The sequence below is a fragment of the Phascolarctos cinereus genome, unplaced genomic scaffold, assembly GCF_003287225.1.
Source record: "Phascolarctos cinereus isolate Bilbo 61053 unplaced genomic scaffold, phaCin_HiC Scaffold_4;HRSCAF=312, whole genome shotgun sequence".
Classification (NCBI taxonomy): domain Eukaryota; kingdom Metazoa; phylum Chordata; class Mammalia; order Diprotodontia; family Phascolarctidae; genus Phascolarctos; species Phascolarctos cinereus.
In genome coordinates, this window is record NW_027555847.1 from 547,831,146 (window position 1) to 547,848,016 (window position 16,871).

The window sequence follows — 16,871 nt, forward strand, 5'->3', positions numbered from 1 at the left end:
TAGTTGTTCAGTCATTTTCAGTCATGTCCGACTCTTCATTACCCGTTTGGGATTTTCTTGACAAAGATCCTGGAGTGCTTTGCCATTACCTTGTCCAGTTCATTTTACAGATGAAGAAACTGAGGCAAACAGGGTTAAGTGACTTGCCCAGGGTCACACAGCTAGTGAGTCTAAGTTCAGATTTGAACTCAGGTCTTCCTGACTCCAGGCCCGGCCCTCTATCCACTGTGCCACCTAGCTGCCCCTCAATAGATATCACATCTTTGTAAATAAATGAACTTCTAGTTTCTAAGATGCCTCCTCTTTCCCTTCTCCACCCTCATCCCCAAGAGAAACACAGGATCAAACTGAAATGCTCTAACTGACTTACTGTAGGGTCTAGGACTGTTACCATCCTCTTATGTGCATTAGTTAACAATGGGGAATGATTTGCCTGCCTTAACTATTTGTGTTCCTTTTTCTTAATTAGATGGTAGGTTGAGGAAGCCTTAGTTCCTTAAAGTGGAGTAAGATCTTCCAGTGTTTAGTTTGTTATAGAAAAATCTGTGTGATGTTGGCTGTTGTGGCCTTCCTGAGAAGCTCCTGCATCTGCAGAATGTCAGCACCACTCACGTTTCTCAAAGAGCTGCCTAGCTTCTGCTCTGCTGATGGTTTATTTTGCATTTTGTCGAACCGTCTCTTTGTAAAATGATCAGGACTTTAAAAATAAATGTAAGATTTATTAATTTCCTTCTCTTAATCTATAAAGACAAGTAATTCACTATTAACCTCTTAAAAGGACTAGAGAAAAAAAATCCAATTTATGAAAACTCTTCTGCAAGCTAATTTGTTACTTCAGCAGTTCAATTTTTAAAAAAGAATAATAATAATAGCTAACATTTTTTAGCACTTAACCATGTACCAGGTACTGTACTAAGGACTTTATAATTATTATCTCATTTGATTCTCATAACAACCCTAGGTAGTTGCTATTATTATCCCCATTTTACAGATAACTAAACTAAGCCAAACAGAGGTGAAGTGACTTGCCCAGGGTCACACAGCTAGTAAGTGTTTGAGTCTGGATTTGAACTCAAGTCTTCCTGACTCCAAACTCCATGCTGTATCTGATGCACCACTGAAAAAAGAACATCAGTTAGGCAACTACTATAGGCACAAAAACAACAACAGCAAAAAAAGGGAACAGTTCTTGCCCTCAAGGGGCTTACAGTCTACTGAGGAGGCATGGACACAGGGTAAGTAAACAGAATATGTTCTATTTACTTACTTACATACTATGGTATGAAGAGGAAAAAGCATTCATTACCAACTTGAGAAGATCAGAAAAAGTTTGATGAAGAAAATGATAGATGAGCTTAGGTTTGAAAGAAAATAAGGATTCTGAGAAGTGAAGATTGAGCATTTATTAAACACTTACTATATCCTAAGTACTGCGTTAAGCACTGAGAATACTAAATGAAAGCAAGCAACCCAGTCTCTGCCACCGAGAAGCTTATATTCTAATTAACTGGCGGAGTGGGTCAGCTAGGTGGTGCATTGGCTAGAGTACCAAGCACCAGGGCAGTGGACAGAGTACCAGAGCAGTCAGGACACTTACTAGCTGTGTGACCCTGGGCAAGCCACTTAACCCCTATTTGATTCAGTTGAGCATCTATAAAATGGGGGCTCACTGGAGAAGGAAGTGGCAAACAGCTGTAGGATCTTTGCCAAGAAAACCCTATGGACTTGTCCATGGGACCATGAGTCACACACAGCTAAACAACTGAACAGCAGCTCTCTTGAGGAATGGTAAAGGTGGGGAGTTCTGTGGCAGGGTATACAGGTGTCTGGGGAGTGCTCTAGAGAGCATAAGGCATCAGAGCACGGTATCTGCAGCCTGGAGCCTGAGGTTCCCACAGGGCTAGAATCATCGAGGGGAGGGGAAGATGATGGCAGTGCATGCAGGATGAGTAAGGAGGTCCTATGTGAATGTGGGAAGTCGGGATATGGAATATCCAATCTGAGAAAGCTAATAGGCCAGTTTTTCTGGATTATAGAGTTCATAAAGGGAAACAATATCAAATAAGGCTGTAAAGTTCGTCTGGAGCCAGTCTGTGGAGAGCCTGCAAGACTTCTGTTCTTGGCACAGTTGAAAAAGGAAAACATGGGAAGTTTAAGACAGAAGTATGCATAAAGGCAAAATCTTATCATAAACAACTGTCCCTGGAATGTACTTACTTCCTCTACCTCCTGTCGAGCAGATATCAAACCTTTTGGTCTCAAGAACTCCTGTGCATATATATTTTTTTTAATTTTAGGCACTTGGGGTTAAGTGAGTTAACTCTACCAGGATCACACAGCTACTAAGTTTCTGAGGTCAAATTTGAACTCTGGTCCTCCTGACTCCAGGGCCGGGTGCTGAGCCACCTAGCCGCTCCTACCCCTGTGCATTCTTAAAGTTTACTGAGGAAAAGACTCACGATGGAAAATGCTACCTACATCAGAGAAAGAACTATGGAGTCAATGCAGATCAAAGCCTACTATTTGCTCTTTTTTAGTTGTTTTTTGTTGTTTTTTCTTTCTCACAGTTTTTCTCTTTTGTTCTAATTTTTCTTTCACAACATGACTAATGTAGAAATTTTTAAAAAAGATTGCCAGAAGAATTAACACTTTCCAGAATTCATTCATAAGGATCTTACTTATCTCTCTTTCATCCTAATATTTAGTTATAATTATACTTCAACTAGGACATAATTCCTTTTGGTAGTAGATTTTGTTAATAAATGGAACAGGAGTAAAAAAAAATTATTGAGGACTGCCCCCACAAAGATGTCTATCTATCTATCAATATTTATGGTATTAGAAATTAAAATATCTTGGTGTTGTTATGAAAATCGTGCAGATCCCCTGAAAGCATGTTGGGGATGGGGCCCACTTGAAGAACCTACCGCAACACTCTCCAGATCCCTCTATTTTTTTTTTTTGGCTAGGTGATGGAGTTAAATGACTTGCCCGGGGTCGCACAGCTACTAAGTGTTATGTGTCTGAGGTCAGATTTGAACTCAGGTCCTCCTGAATCCAGGGCCGGTACTCTATCCACTGTGCCACCTAGCTACCCCCTGATCTCTCTATTTTTCTGTGCCCTCCCCCTCCTCTAATCGCTTCATATATACTTTCCTGTTTACCTGTGCCAGAGATCTCAGTAAGAGTCTGAGTTCCAGAATGGATAAAGGGCCTTAAAGCACAAAAGAGCCTCTGACTGAGAGACCCTGGGCAAGTCTCTTACCTTCTAAGTGCCGCAGCCTACTACTCTCCAAGTCTCTAAATTACTGACAAGTTGTTATCTTCATCCATAAAGGGAGTTTTCATATAAGCCAAACTTAAGATTTGCTGGACAAATTGCATCTCCAGGCCACACCTAAGTCACTTAACATGCTAACAGTTGCTACCCTATTTAGTTATCAATATGCATCAGTGAAGGAAGTTTCCCGTGCTGATAAAATGCACAAAAAAGCCATAAAGCAGATGTAAATGGGGGATGGAAGGGAGGAGGTCTGATGTGGTGGCCCAAAGGCTTTTGAGTCCAGTGGCCTGGGTTCTAGTCTTGCCTCTTGCCACTCAAGCAACCTTAATCAGGTCACTTCTCTTCAGGATCCTTTTTCCTTCTAAATAAAAAAAAAATTAATAATACTTACAGTACACTGTCGACCTACCTTGGGCAGCCAGGTGGTGGCACAGTGGATAGAGCATCAGGCCTTGAGTCAGAAAGTCTCAGACATTTTACCTTGGGCAAAACACTCCCTTAACCCTGTTTGCCTCAGTTTCCTCATCTGTAAAAAGAGCTGAAAAAGGAAATGACAAACCACTACAATATCTTTGCTAAGAAAACCCCAAATGGGGTCACAAAGAGTCAGCCATGACTGAACAACAATAGTCTACTTCTCTGGGTTGTTGTGAGATTAAATGAGAAAAAGGTATAAGTACTTTAGAAGTCTAAAAGCCATATACATTTCAGCTATCTTGTATTCAAATGGAACAGTCTTAGAAGTGGGTCTTGATAGCTAATGATTGTTTATGGTACTGGTCTGAAGAGTTCTATCAGTAATCAGTTAATCAACTGGCATTTTTAAAATTCCTATTGAAAAGTAGTTGGAGTTGCAAGTTCGGAGGTCAATTGAGAGGTGGGGAAATGATAGGTAGCTTTGAGCATCATCAGCATAGAGGTGGTAATGAAATCCATGGGACCCAGTAAGTTCACCAACAGAAGTAGTGTAGAGAGAGATGAGCAGTGGACCTACTGTTAGAGAGCCTGACCTAGGTGAGGATTCAGCAAAGGAGACTGATGAGTGGTTTGATAGAAGAATAAGGAAAGGGTGGTGTCCAGGTAACTTAGAGAAAATACAGTATCAAGAGAAGAGGCTGATCTATAGTGTCAAAGGCTACGGAGAGGTCAAGAAGAATAAGGACTGAGAAAAAAGCCATTGGATTTAGCAATTACAATGAAAATACAGTATCAAGGAGAAGAGGCTGATCTATAGTGTCAAAAGCTACAGAGAGGTCGAGAAGAATAAGGGCTGAGAAAAAAGCCATTGGATTTAGCAATTACAGTGAAAATACAGTATCAAGGAGAAGAGGCTGATCTATAGTGTCAAAGGCTACAGAGAGGTCAAGAATAGGACTGAGAAAAAAGCCGCTGGATTTAGCAGTTTAGCAGATCATTCTCCTAATCCAAACCCTATCCACAGAACCAAGTAGATCCTAGTATTTCAAACGTTTCTAGGTTTTTGGAAACTCCAAGATCCACATTAGTTTTATCAGAACAGTGCTCAGAAAACATGAAGCAAGCAATTATTATTGTAGAGGTATGAAGTTAGGAGGACTGGAAACATTTTCTGGAGCTCTGATAAGGTGAAAATCAAATAGTAACAGGCCTTTATGAACAATCTGCTGGTTTTGGTATTGTGGCTCCCGGTTCTCAATTGTATAATGTTTGGTGAGGTGGAGCCTTACATACTTAGTGTGGTTTTAAAAAATCGCAGTTGTGCCTCTAAGGCTTTAGAGATTAAGATAGAGAAGTGTATAAGTGCCCTCTCCATCCTCAATTATGTAGATATATAGAGTGTCCCAAAAGTCTTAATGTAGCTTTAAGCTATTAATAGCTATTTTAAACTATTAAATAGCTGAAATGTTGGAGACATTTTTTTCCATGTATGTGATATATTTCTCTGTTGAATGTAAGTTACTTGAAGGCAAAAACGTTTGTTTTGTTTTGTTTTGTCTTTGTATCACCAGCATCTATTACATTGGTTTCCACATAGAGCTTACTCTGTGTGTGTGTGTGTGTGTGTGTGTGTGTGTGTGTGTGTGTGTGTGTATGCATGATGGACTAGATTGGATACCCCAGACACTTAAAAAGGTTTTTTCCCCTGTAATTATTAAAATGGAATTTTGTTTCAATGAATACATTGCTAGAAGTCATATTCCTACTCTTAAAAGACCAAGGGGCTTCATTTTCTATGACCTGTGTATTTTTGTTGTTTTTCGGTCATTGTTTTTCGGTCCTGTCCAACTCTTTGTAAACCTGTAGACTATACTGTCTGTAGGGTTTTCTTGGCAAAGATACTGGAGTGGTTTTCCATATCCTTCTCCAGTGAACTAAGACAAACAGAGGTTAAGTGACTTTCCCAGAGTCAGGCAGCTAATAAGTGTCTGAGGTCACATTTGAACTCAGATCTTCCTAACGCCAGGCTCAGCCCTCTATCCACTGAGCTACCTAGCTGCCTCTGTGTACCCTTAGAGCTAGTCAATTAACTCCTGAGCCTCATTTTCTTCATCTCCCTGTCAGTACTCCTGCAGGGGGTACCAGAAAGGAAGCCTTTACCCTGTCTCCAAACAAAAAATTTTCCTTACAGCTTTTACTCTTTTTTACCTCTTTGCCATCCCGCCTCCACCGCCCCCGCCTGCTCCCGCCAATTCTACAATAGGAGATTCATTTCTATAGGCAAAAACTTCCTCCCCCTAGAAATTCTCTGTTAGAAATGCAAGATGCAACTCAAGCACCATCTTCTGTGGGAGACCTTCCCTGGTTTCTCCACCCCTGCCCACTCCAGTCTTCCTCTCTGCTTTGCAACAGATACTCATGTATGTACATACTATCTCCCACATTAGAATTGTAAACTCCTCGAGAGCAGGGATGGTCTTCTCTGTTTCTTGATATGCCCATATTAGCATATTACCTAGGACCTGGTAAACCTGTAAATTCTTGCTGATTGATTAACCCATTAAGCCACTTTCTTAATACCTTACTTTATCCAATCACCTTTGACTTGGGAAGAGGAGGCTAGGAAAGGCCCCTCCCTCCCTTGGAACTGGAGCTGTGCTGTGCTGGACTAATTGAGTCTCTGTCTGTGGGGGCTTTGTAAGTCCAGAGGCAGCCCAAGGACACCAAACACTATCCATTCCTTACTATGGAATTTTGGGACACTGCATGTGAGTAAAAAAAAAATAAACTTATAAGCTCTGAACTGATTAAGGAATGAAAAGATTCTCTTCCATCACTCTTTCCCCAATTCCTTCCTACCTTATCTCCTCTCCCCCCCACCACCACCATTCAACCCAACCTTCCTTACTCTTTCCCTTTTCTTCTGCAATCTAGTTGATAGTTTTTGTGGTATAGTTTGGTTTCTATGAATAAGATGAGAATTAAGGTTTGTTTGGGATGCCTGAGTTGAGGAGAGTCACTAGACCCTTCATAGTAATGCTATTTATTTAATCTATTCCAGAGTGAGAATGAAAATGTAAATACATTGTAATTTAATAACCATCCATTTTACTTTCAAATGCTTGATTTATGTTAAGTATAAACATTTAATTGAGCTTTATAGATATTATTGAATTAATTTTTTTAGAAGTTGAGTTTCAAACAGTTTTGGAATGAATGTTTCCCTTCTCAGTGAGCTTTACATCAAAGAATCCCAGAATTTCAGAGCTGGAAGGGATTTTAGATGCTATCTAGTCCTTCTAACCAAGAATTCTCTGTACAACATACCCACATTCCTAACAATTGGTCATCTAGCCTTTGTTTGAAAGATTTCTAGTGGAGCGTGAATTACTACCTTTCTCCAATTAAATTTTTTGATAGCTCTGTTAAAAAATGTTCCTCCTATCTAGCCAAAATAGGGCTCTTTACAACTTCCATTTTCTCTCAGTTTTACATTCTGGAGCCAACCAGAACAAATGGAATCTCTCTTCCATTTAACAGCCTTTTAAAAACTCAAAGATAACTATCATATCGCCTGTAAATTTTCTCTAGGCCAAACATTCCAAGTTCCTTTAACAGATCTTTCTAAGGATCCCAGAACAGATCCTTTTCCAATTCCTTCAATCCTTATAGGACATGATCTCGAAGCAGATAGAGCCTTCATCTTCTATTATCTGAGTAACTAATTAACAAATCTTTTGTCTTATTAAAAAATTTCCATTGCAGCGTACTGTTACAAAGCAGATACTTGAAACTCCAGGTCAAAATTACATAGTCTTAACTACTTAAAAAATTGTAAGTCATCTATTAGCAAATTGTGTTCATGATGTGATAGGTCTTTTAGGTAAGAATTAGTAAAATAAAAAATTAACTGATTTTAGTACCCAAGAGGTTACTGAATGGAGAATTACTGAAACTGATTTTTAATATAATTATTGCAAAAATATAAGCTATAGTTAGTTGCTTTATGTTTGCCTCTCTATGAGAAAAAAATGTAATATGAAGTCACATAGATGGCAAGGAGGAATGTACCATATATGAGGGAGGAGGTACATTTCTCATGCATGTACTGTAAATGTCCATATATGCAAATAGTACCCAAATCTGTTACGTATGAGTCATAGAACCTCAAAACTCGAAGAAATCTCAGAGGTTATCTAAGTTGAATCCTTATCTGAAACAGAAATCTCTTTTGTAATATCTCCAACATGGTCTTCGGGCCTCTGTTTGAAGATGTCCCAAGATGGGGAGGAAAGTATTCTCTCTTGAAAATCAGTTCCGTGTTGGGATAGTTCTAATTGTTGGAATTGTTTTTCTAAGTCAGCTTCTTTGAAACTTCTACCTTGATTATTTCTACCTGGGCCAATGAAGTAAAAAATCACAATGTGTCTTCAGTGTTCCAAAACAGCCATGCCTTTGGATATCTACCTCTCATATTCTTTGTGTATTTATGTTCAGTTATGTCTGACTCTTAGTGACTCCATTCGGGATTTTCTTGGCAAAAATATTGGGGTGGTCTGCTATTTCCTTCTCCACCTAATTTTACAGATAAAGAAATTAAGGCAATCTAGGTTAAGTAACTTGCCCTAGGTCACGTAGCTTCTAAGTGTCTGAAGCCAGGAAGATGAGTCTTACAGACTCTAGGCCCAGCACTTAGGTGCCTTTCTTCTATTCTTTACACAATTGAAAACTTACACAATTCATGAGAAATTCTTATCACCTATTTCTAGAGATAGAGATGGGAGATACAGGGTGTCAACTACATTCTCTTTGTGCTGGATGAATCATATCAAGAAGCTAGGAAAGTATCATTTTCTCTAACCAAACTTAACAACAAAAATGACAATAATTAGTATTCATATGGTGCTTTAAGGTTTGCAAAGTACATTGTAAATTATATCTCATTTGATTCTCACAACAACAGTCATTTTTCAGTCTTTTCTGACTCTTCATGACCCCATTTGGGGTTTTCTTGGCAAAGATACTAGAGTGGTTTGGCATTTCCTTCTCCAGCTCATTTTACAGATGAGGAAAACTGAGGCAAACGAGGTTAAATGTCTTGCCCAGAGTCACACAGCTAGTAAGTGAGGACAGATTTAAACTCAGGAAGATGAGTGTTCCTTACCCCAGGCCTGGTGTTCTATCCACTGCACCACCTACCTACCCCACAAACTGGGCTACTCATTTTCAAGCTTTCACCTAGGTAACAACTGACCTAACTTTGCTATCACTCATCAGTCACCATTTCTGGATGAAGTGACAACAATGATAATGTTATGGGCCCATTTATGTTTTCATGGATAAATCTGGGGCAAGGAGGTAAGGAAAAGAAACACCTACTATTATATTGCCAGGCTATTGATCTGCTATAGAAAAGATTGTTCAGTCGCCAATCTGACCTTGAATCTTAGACCTAGCAGTGTGATTGTTCACTGAAGAAAAGCAATAAATTGAAATGACTGCTCCCTTCCCCCTCCCCTTTCTTATCGCAGTTGAGATTATTACCTTTTTTGTGAGAACACTCCCTTCCTTCTCCATCTACCCACCCACTATTACTGTCTTTCTGGCCAGTCTATTTGGATTGCTTGTAAAACTTACTTGAAAATTTTAGAACATGGAGTTTGGAGTTAGTTTTATTCCTTTTAAAGCAAAGAAAAAACTAATGTTTTAGCCTTAATTTTATAGCATAGAGTTCAATTTAAAATTTTATATTAGTTTCACCTTTTCTGTCTGAGCTTATCTGTAAATCTGGCTTTGTTTTTGTTCATTCTAAATGGGACTAGGTGTGTATATTTCAAAAATTTAATTTTGTAGAATGTAGAGTTTGGCCTGATGAAAAGTAGCCACTGAAGGAAACTTGAAATTACATGTTTTGATATATTTAGATTTTTATTTTTGGAAATCCTTAATAGTTTTTCGCTTATCTGAGAGTTGAATACTTGGTTTTAATAGGGCTTTGTGACAGAAAAAAAGGAGTCTTTAACATCTAATGGTCTCATGACTCATGTTTTGTGGCATTGTTACCCCATTTTATCATTATTGACAAGCTTTGTGTATTTTGTCTGTGTTTGCCACTAATCTTCTCTCTATCTTTACAGGAATATCAACCAGACTCCCAGAAATCATGTTGGTAGGATCTCAGTCATTCTCCCCAGGAGGGCCCAATGGGATTATTAGAAGCCAGTCCTTTGCTGGTTTCAGTGGTCTTCAAGAAAGGCGATCCAGGCAAGTACCATACAGTCCTCTTGGGGATGCTTGCAACTTGAGAATGAAAGTGAATCCTGGGATTTTGCCTTTTCCTTTTGAGTAGAGAGCTCTGCTTCTCTGGCCAAGGACAACTGAGGCAAACAGGGTTAAGTGAGTGACTTGCCCAGAATCACACAGCTAATAAGTGTCTGAGATCAGATTTGAACTCAGGAAAATAAGTCTTTCTGTTCCAAGCCCGGTGCTCTACCCACTGTGCCACCTAGCTGTTCACACTCATGCTGGTAGAAGTAGGTTATGACTTACCCGTGGGATATGAAAACGTCTGCTAGATTACTTGGACCCCTCTGCCACCTGTTCCTAATGATAGGAAGCCCAGTAACTTTGTCACTTAGCTATACAATCGGGTTAATTGGTTTCTGTGAAGTCTCCCCTAAACTGGTGGCTGGTGTCCGTTTGCCGTGGCAGCCACTGAGAAGAAACAGCTACTCCTAATGTTACTTTGAAGCATTTTGTGTCCCAGGGAGCCCAGGAGAATTTTATACTCCCTCCCACTCCATAAAACTGCAACATGAGAAAGTTGTCATTGGGGCTGACCATGATTACTTCACTGTAACATGAGGTAATTGGGAAACTCAGAACTCTGGCGTGGGGGCATTGATTCCACAAGCAATGGAGCATGTCCCTGGTATTCTGAAACACATCTGTTTTATAGGCTTGACCAAGGGCCTGTCTAGTCTTTCCACTTACCTCAAGGTCTTCATCCTTTGCCCTTTAAAGGTTCACAATGGACAGACGTGACTTTCATTTGTAGTGTATCACCTAAGTGGGGCCAGCCTCTGAGTGTTAGCTAGCAAGTCGTTACTAGAAAAGATCGCAGTGAATCACAAACTAAATACTAAGAGGCTAGGTCAGGATGGCTCAAACCTGTTCCTGCATAGGGAAACGTTTGTCCTCTCCTAGAGATAGTGGTCTAAGCAAAAGGTAATAAAATCCAAATGTACCTTTTTGGCAGATTTTTTCCTCTCTCATTAATGCATCAGATTGAACAGCTTTGACTTTTTTTTCATTTTGTAGATGCAATTCCTTCATTGAAAATACTTCAGCACTCAAGAAGCCTCAGGCCAAACTAAAGAAGATGCACAATTTAGGATATAAAAGTAACAGTCCTCCCAAAGAGCCTCAGCCTAAAAGGGTGGAAGACGTCTACCGATCCCTAAAGAATGGACTTGAGTAAGTTAACACTGTGAACTGAGTAGCCTGCTTGCTTAAACAGTATCTTTCTCTCTCATCTCTCTGTTTCTTTCGCTGCTTCCTTTTTTCCCCTTTATTCCTTCCTTCTTCATTTCCTTCTCTTCCTTCTTCACTTCTTTTTTCCTTTCCTTTCTTTCATTATTCAGAATTTAGACTCTAGCCATGCCTTTGAAAACAACTAATTAGCTAATTTTATAAGGTGTTCTCACAATGTCTAGTCAGTCCTGTATACTGCAGAAGACCAAAAAAAGTCAGAGAAATGCTCCAAACCATTCCTGAAGATCTGAAATAGATGGGGCTTTCATGGCATGTCATGAATTCATGAGACTGAGACAGCAAGGTGTTAGTGAAAAGCATGCTAGATTTTGAGTCAGAAAACTTGGCTTTGAATCCCAGATTTGTTACTTACTACTTTTATGAACTTAGCCAGCCACTTCCTCTCTAGATCTCAGTTTCCCGACCTGTAAAATAGAAAGGTTGGATCATATGACCTCCAAGGTTCTTTCCAGCTCTGAATCCCATGACCCTATGATTAGAACCAGATCTAAACAGATCATTGACTGTTTGTGATAATGCACATCAGCTATCTACTCATGTCATAAAGAGAAGGTGAAAAGAAAAGAAATCCCACAACATTTTTAGTCTGGTAGTATACAACACTGTACTTTTCTGAATACAGCAATACTTTTTAAAAAATGCTATCTCTACTTGTCAGCCCAAGAACAGTGAGTACTGAACGCAGCTGGATCTACAAAAGGATCACAAGCTGAATAAATATTGTTCCGTGAAAGAATAGTTATGTGAAGGATAAAAGCAACCTATAAAACAAAGTCTAGCTCTGTACCAAGATCACCTCATTGGTTTTCCACAATTCAAGTTTGATGACTTTCGACTTAGTAGCTTTTTGCTTAATCATCACTCCCAGCATCCAAAACATTCATGTAAGTCACCTTAAACAGATTATGAAAGCAAAGAAGTGACACAGGGCAAGTGACTTAACACTTCTAATAACCTTACATTTGTGTGGAGCTTTGTAGCTAATAAAGGGCATGACTTCACTTGCTTCATCTGCAAAATGAGGCAGTTGCATTAGATGAACTTTTGGGTCATTTCCAGACTAAAACTTTACAGAGACTGTACCTATGTGATTTTTCTTTGAAGAACTGGGGAGGATGGTGTAGAGTCTGCTGTTAGATTTTATTTCCATCAATAACTCTTTGCCACTTGACTGTTTTATGCAAACAGTGACACACAAAATGTAATTGTTAGTTGATGACTGGAGGAATAAATCCTGTCTATAGATATCATTAATAGAATACAAGCTTTCCCTGGTGTATAACAAGGTATTTATAGTTAGGATTTTAATATACCCCATTTATTTTTCATAAAGTAGCATGATCCAGATTGAGGATTCTGTGGGTTCCATCTTCACAACATCACTTATACATCCCCTTCCCTCTATTCACACCCACTATCCCCAGTGCAGAGTCTCAATAGCTCAGGCTATTGAATCATATGATATTATTGCAATATGTTGCTGGTTGGTGTCCCTGCCTTAAGCCTCTCCTCACTCTGGTTTATCCTCCATCTACTCTATGACAAAAGTAACCTTCCCAAAGTACAGGTCTGAGCATGTTATCTCCTCTGTTCAATAAATGCCAGTGGCTTCCTACTTCTTCCATGATCAACCATAAAATCCTATGTTTGTCTTTTAAAGCCCTTTATAATCTGGTGCCTTCTTTTTTTTTTTAATAATATTTTGTTTCCCCCCCCAATTACTTGTAAAAACAATTTTACATTCATTTTTTTTAAAGTTTTGAGTTCCAAATTCTTTCCCCCTCTTCTCCCCTCCCTGAGACAGTAAGCAACCTAATAAAGGCTATACATGTGCAGTCACATAAAACATATTTCCATATTAGTCATTTTGTGGAAGAGAGAAAGGAAAAGAAAAGAAAGAGGAAAAATAGCATGTTTCCATCTGTATTCAGACTCCATCAGTTCTTTCTCTGGAGATGGATAACATTTTTCATCATGAATCCTTTGGATTGTCTTGTATCATTGTATTGCTAAGAATAGTTGATCATAGCACAATATTACTGTTACTGTGTACAATGTTCTTCTAGTTCTATTCACTTCACTTTTCATCAGTTCATGTCAGTCTTTTCATTTCTCCTTGATACTTTTTTCCATGTCAGTTGTTTTTCCTATGAGATACCTTATACTTCTATTTTTGAAATTTTTTATTTGATATTTCTTGTTGTTTCATGGAATTAATAGCTTCTATCTGGTCCAATTTAATTTTCAGTGAGTTTGTTGCTTAGAGCAGGTTTTTTTTATCTTTTGTGCCAAACTGTTAATTCTGTTTCCAATTTCTTCTTCTTTAGATTTCATTTCTTTTACAATTTTTCCTGTAATATTCTCATTTTATTTATAAAAACATTTTAACTCTTCTAAGTATTCATCTCTCCTAGGAATTCCAGTTAGACATGTACCCAAGTTGTGTTTTTCTTTGAGGCTTTGCTTGTAGATGCTTTGTAGTCATTCTCTTCTTCTGGGTTGTATCTTGAGCATCCTTGTCATCATAATAGCTTTTTATAGAGGGATTCTTTTTGATTTGCTCATTCTTCCAGTCTGCTTCCTAACTTTGGACTTGATGTTAGGGCTGGGCTTCAAGCACTTCTGGAATGAATTGGGCTGATCCTGCTGCTGCTGCTTTCTTGGGATAATCGAATGTTGTGTTATTCCAGGATTCCAGGGTCAACTCAGGCTAGGCTCTTTCAAGCTTTAAATGCTCCCAAATTGTTGTGATCTGGGGCAAAGTCTGATTGCTGCCCTTTTGGTCTGAGTCCTGCAAGTTTCTGACTTGGGTTTAAATCTGAGCAACAGGTCTTTGTGTTTACCATATTTGGTGTTCTCCAGCGTTCAGCCACTGTTAACCAGCTGGACAGAACTGCAGGTTCCCCTTTGGTCTGAGATTCCTGCCTTGGTTATTCTACTCCATGCTTCAGACTGGACTAGAAGCTGGAGCTGAAATTCTACGCTGCCCCTTAGGTCTGAGCTACACAGCTGCTGCTGGTTTTGGAATTTGTCCCTTACTTGGTTCACAGCCAAAAGCCTGAAACCGCTTGTTACTCTGGAATGTTGTGCCTAGTTGCATGTTCCTTTCTCAGTTAGCCCTGGCTTTGTGACCCAGAACTGGGTAATAAGCAACAAAGCCACCAGTTTGCACCTATTTCTGCGCCTTGCTCATGTTTAAGCCTCTCTCTGCTAGCCCTGGGATCTCTTCTTGTCCTGGTGCACAGCCTCTCATTGTGTTGGGATGCTCTGCAAGGCCTCTCCCCAGTGTCTGCAGACCTCTCTCACTGTCTCCCTATGCCAACCTGAGCTAGAAAAGTGACTTGTTATTTTTTTCCCCTTGACTTTCCTGATAGGATTTGTTTTGGTACATTTTCTGTATCCATTTAAAGGAGTTGAGGATGGGGGAGCTCATTATACTTCTTCCTGCTATTCTGCCATATTGGATCCACCTCCCTGTCCATATGATATTAAATGCACCAAGCACCATTGCCCCAGCATTTGTAACAATACAATAAAAAGAAGATAGAGGTGCCTCATCCGTTCCACAAAACAAGACTCCTCTGTGTAATCTCCCTTCAAGGGGAGTTGGAAGAGGCCGACAGTCATCACCAGATTTTGTTTGACATAATGCAGAGTTCACAATTGCCTTTTTGACCTTATCTTTATAGTGAGTATCTGGAGGTTCATCAGACAGAGTTGGACAAGTTGACTGCTCAGTTAAAACACATGAGAAGAAACTCTCGTCTGGTAGGTACTATCCTGTCACTAATACATTAACAATCTGTTGGTTTCAATCACTGAGACAGGGACGAATCTTCTTCCTGAGTAGTGGAAGGTGGGGGTGGGGAGGCAGCTTTTAGAAACAGCAGATCTAAGTGGTAAATTGCTCTCTTTAAGTGTTTTTAAATCGTCCATATACTATCTACTGGTTGCCGTAATTGTTTTGGGAAGAGTTTAGGTTGAAAGAAAATCCTGAGCTCAAAAGATAGAAGAAACAATGGGGAGGGAGGATGTTTTATGTATACATTCTTGTGTTCCTCTAGCATGTTGACTATACTGGCTAATGGAATTCAAAACGCCATCTGGAGAAGCAGCAGAAGAAAGGAGAGCTATAGATTTGGGCCCATCAGAGAAGGACATAAATGCATAGAGTTAAAAAGTTTACAAATTCCTTGGACATGTGGATTATACACAAAATGCCTGTCCTTCCCTAAAAAAAAAAATCACCAGTTTCTTTTTCACTTTGGAAGGCAGCATGATGTAAATGAAAGGGCACTGGACATGTATCAGAAGGACTTACATTTTAGTCTTGCCTTAGACACTGACAATATGTGATTCTGGGCAAATAACTTAACCTCCCTGTACCTCAGTTTCCTTTTCTGTAAAATGAACGTATTGGATTTGATGGCTTCAGAAGTCACATTCCAGTCTATGATCACATGAATGCTGCCATTATATAGTATGGATGGAAGAGAGGAGGAAGCAGTTGTGTTGTTTCTCATACGGTTTTTGGAATAATCATTGTTCAGCCTTACCTTGCATGCTTCTGAGCACACAAAATCAAAAATAGCCCTGTTTGGCCTAAGTAATGATGCTCAATACATTTTCATTGTAATTGCCTTTGGATCTAGTCTGCCATCTCAGTTGACATTAGAAGGTCAGTGTGAGCAACATAAGTGTAAAGACAGGAAGCAAAATAAATAACTTTTCACTGCCTTTGTTCTATAACTGGAAAAGTGCATTGAATGTGGAGATATTAGATCTGAGTTTGAGCTTTGTGTTCTTGGGCAAATCACTTTATTCCTCTAGATTTCAACTTGTTCATCTATAAAATGATGTGTTAGGGTTACATGAGGGCTTCTTAGCCTGGAGTTAGTGAACTGTTTTGTTTTGTTTGGGTTTTTTTGATATATGTATTTCAATACAATTGATTTCCTTCTGGAATTCTGAGAAAGAGTGCATAGGCTTCACCAGACTGCCAAAGGGGTCTATTACACAAAGACGGTTAAGAACCCCTTGATGAGATGACTTTGAAGTGCTTCACATTAATAACCTTTTCCTGATTTTTCTATTCTTTGGACTCCAAGTTTGACGCCCAGGTTTTATGGTGCTTGGATTTTCCCTCCTGGCAATGCTCCCTCATTTGTCTCTCCCTGTCTCTGTCTCCCCACCTTGTCCTACTCTCCCAAGGATGTGCCCATAGGATCATAGATAGAGAAATTGAGGTCATCTACTACAACTCTCTGACTTTGGAAATTACAGTACTGAGTCCCAGGGAGGTTAATTGATTTGCCCAAGGTCACACAGGTAATATCATTAGTGGTATTTAAACTCAGGTCCTCTGACTCCAGAGCCAATGCTCTTTTCCCTCTACCATACCCTCTGAGTAGTCTAGCAAACTGAATGTCCATTGTTGTTTGTTCCAGTAGCCAAAAGCTTGTAGATAACCTTGGATAACCTTAATAGCAAAAATTTCAATGATGCTTCATTATATCTCCTCAATGGATGAATTCTTTGAGAGTAGATTCACTTTGTGGAAAGAGTTAAAATCAATTCAGGACCAAGTGTGGTGAAGAAAGAGGTGTGATTAAGGTGT

At 39.3% G+C, this 16,871-nt stretch overlaps 1 protein-coding gene across 12 annotated transcripts in view; it reads left to right on the forward strand.

Moving 5' to 3' along the window:
* Nucleotides 1–16,871, forward strand: part of RIPOR2 (RHO family interacting cell polarization regulator 2) — a 262,145-nt gene that overhangs the window by 186,434 nt on the left and 58,840 nt on the right. For all 12 annotated transcript variants that reach the window (XR_013486253.1, XM_020986858.2, XM_020986855.2 and 9 more), the window contains 3 exons: nucleotides 9,838–9,964; nucleotides 11,021–11,176; nucleotides 14,944–15,022. Coding sequence is in view for 11 of the 12 variants with exons in the window: in XM_020986861.2 (XP_020842520.1) it covers nucleotides 9,838–9,964; nucleotides 11,021–11,176; nucleotides 14,944–15,022 (362 nt within the window). In the remaining variant the exon portion in view is untranslated. The remainder of the gene's footprint in view (nucleotides 1–9,837; nucleotides 9,965–11,020; nucleotides 11,177–14,943; nucleotides 15,023–16,871) is intronic.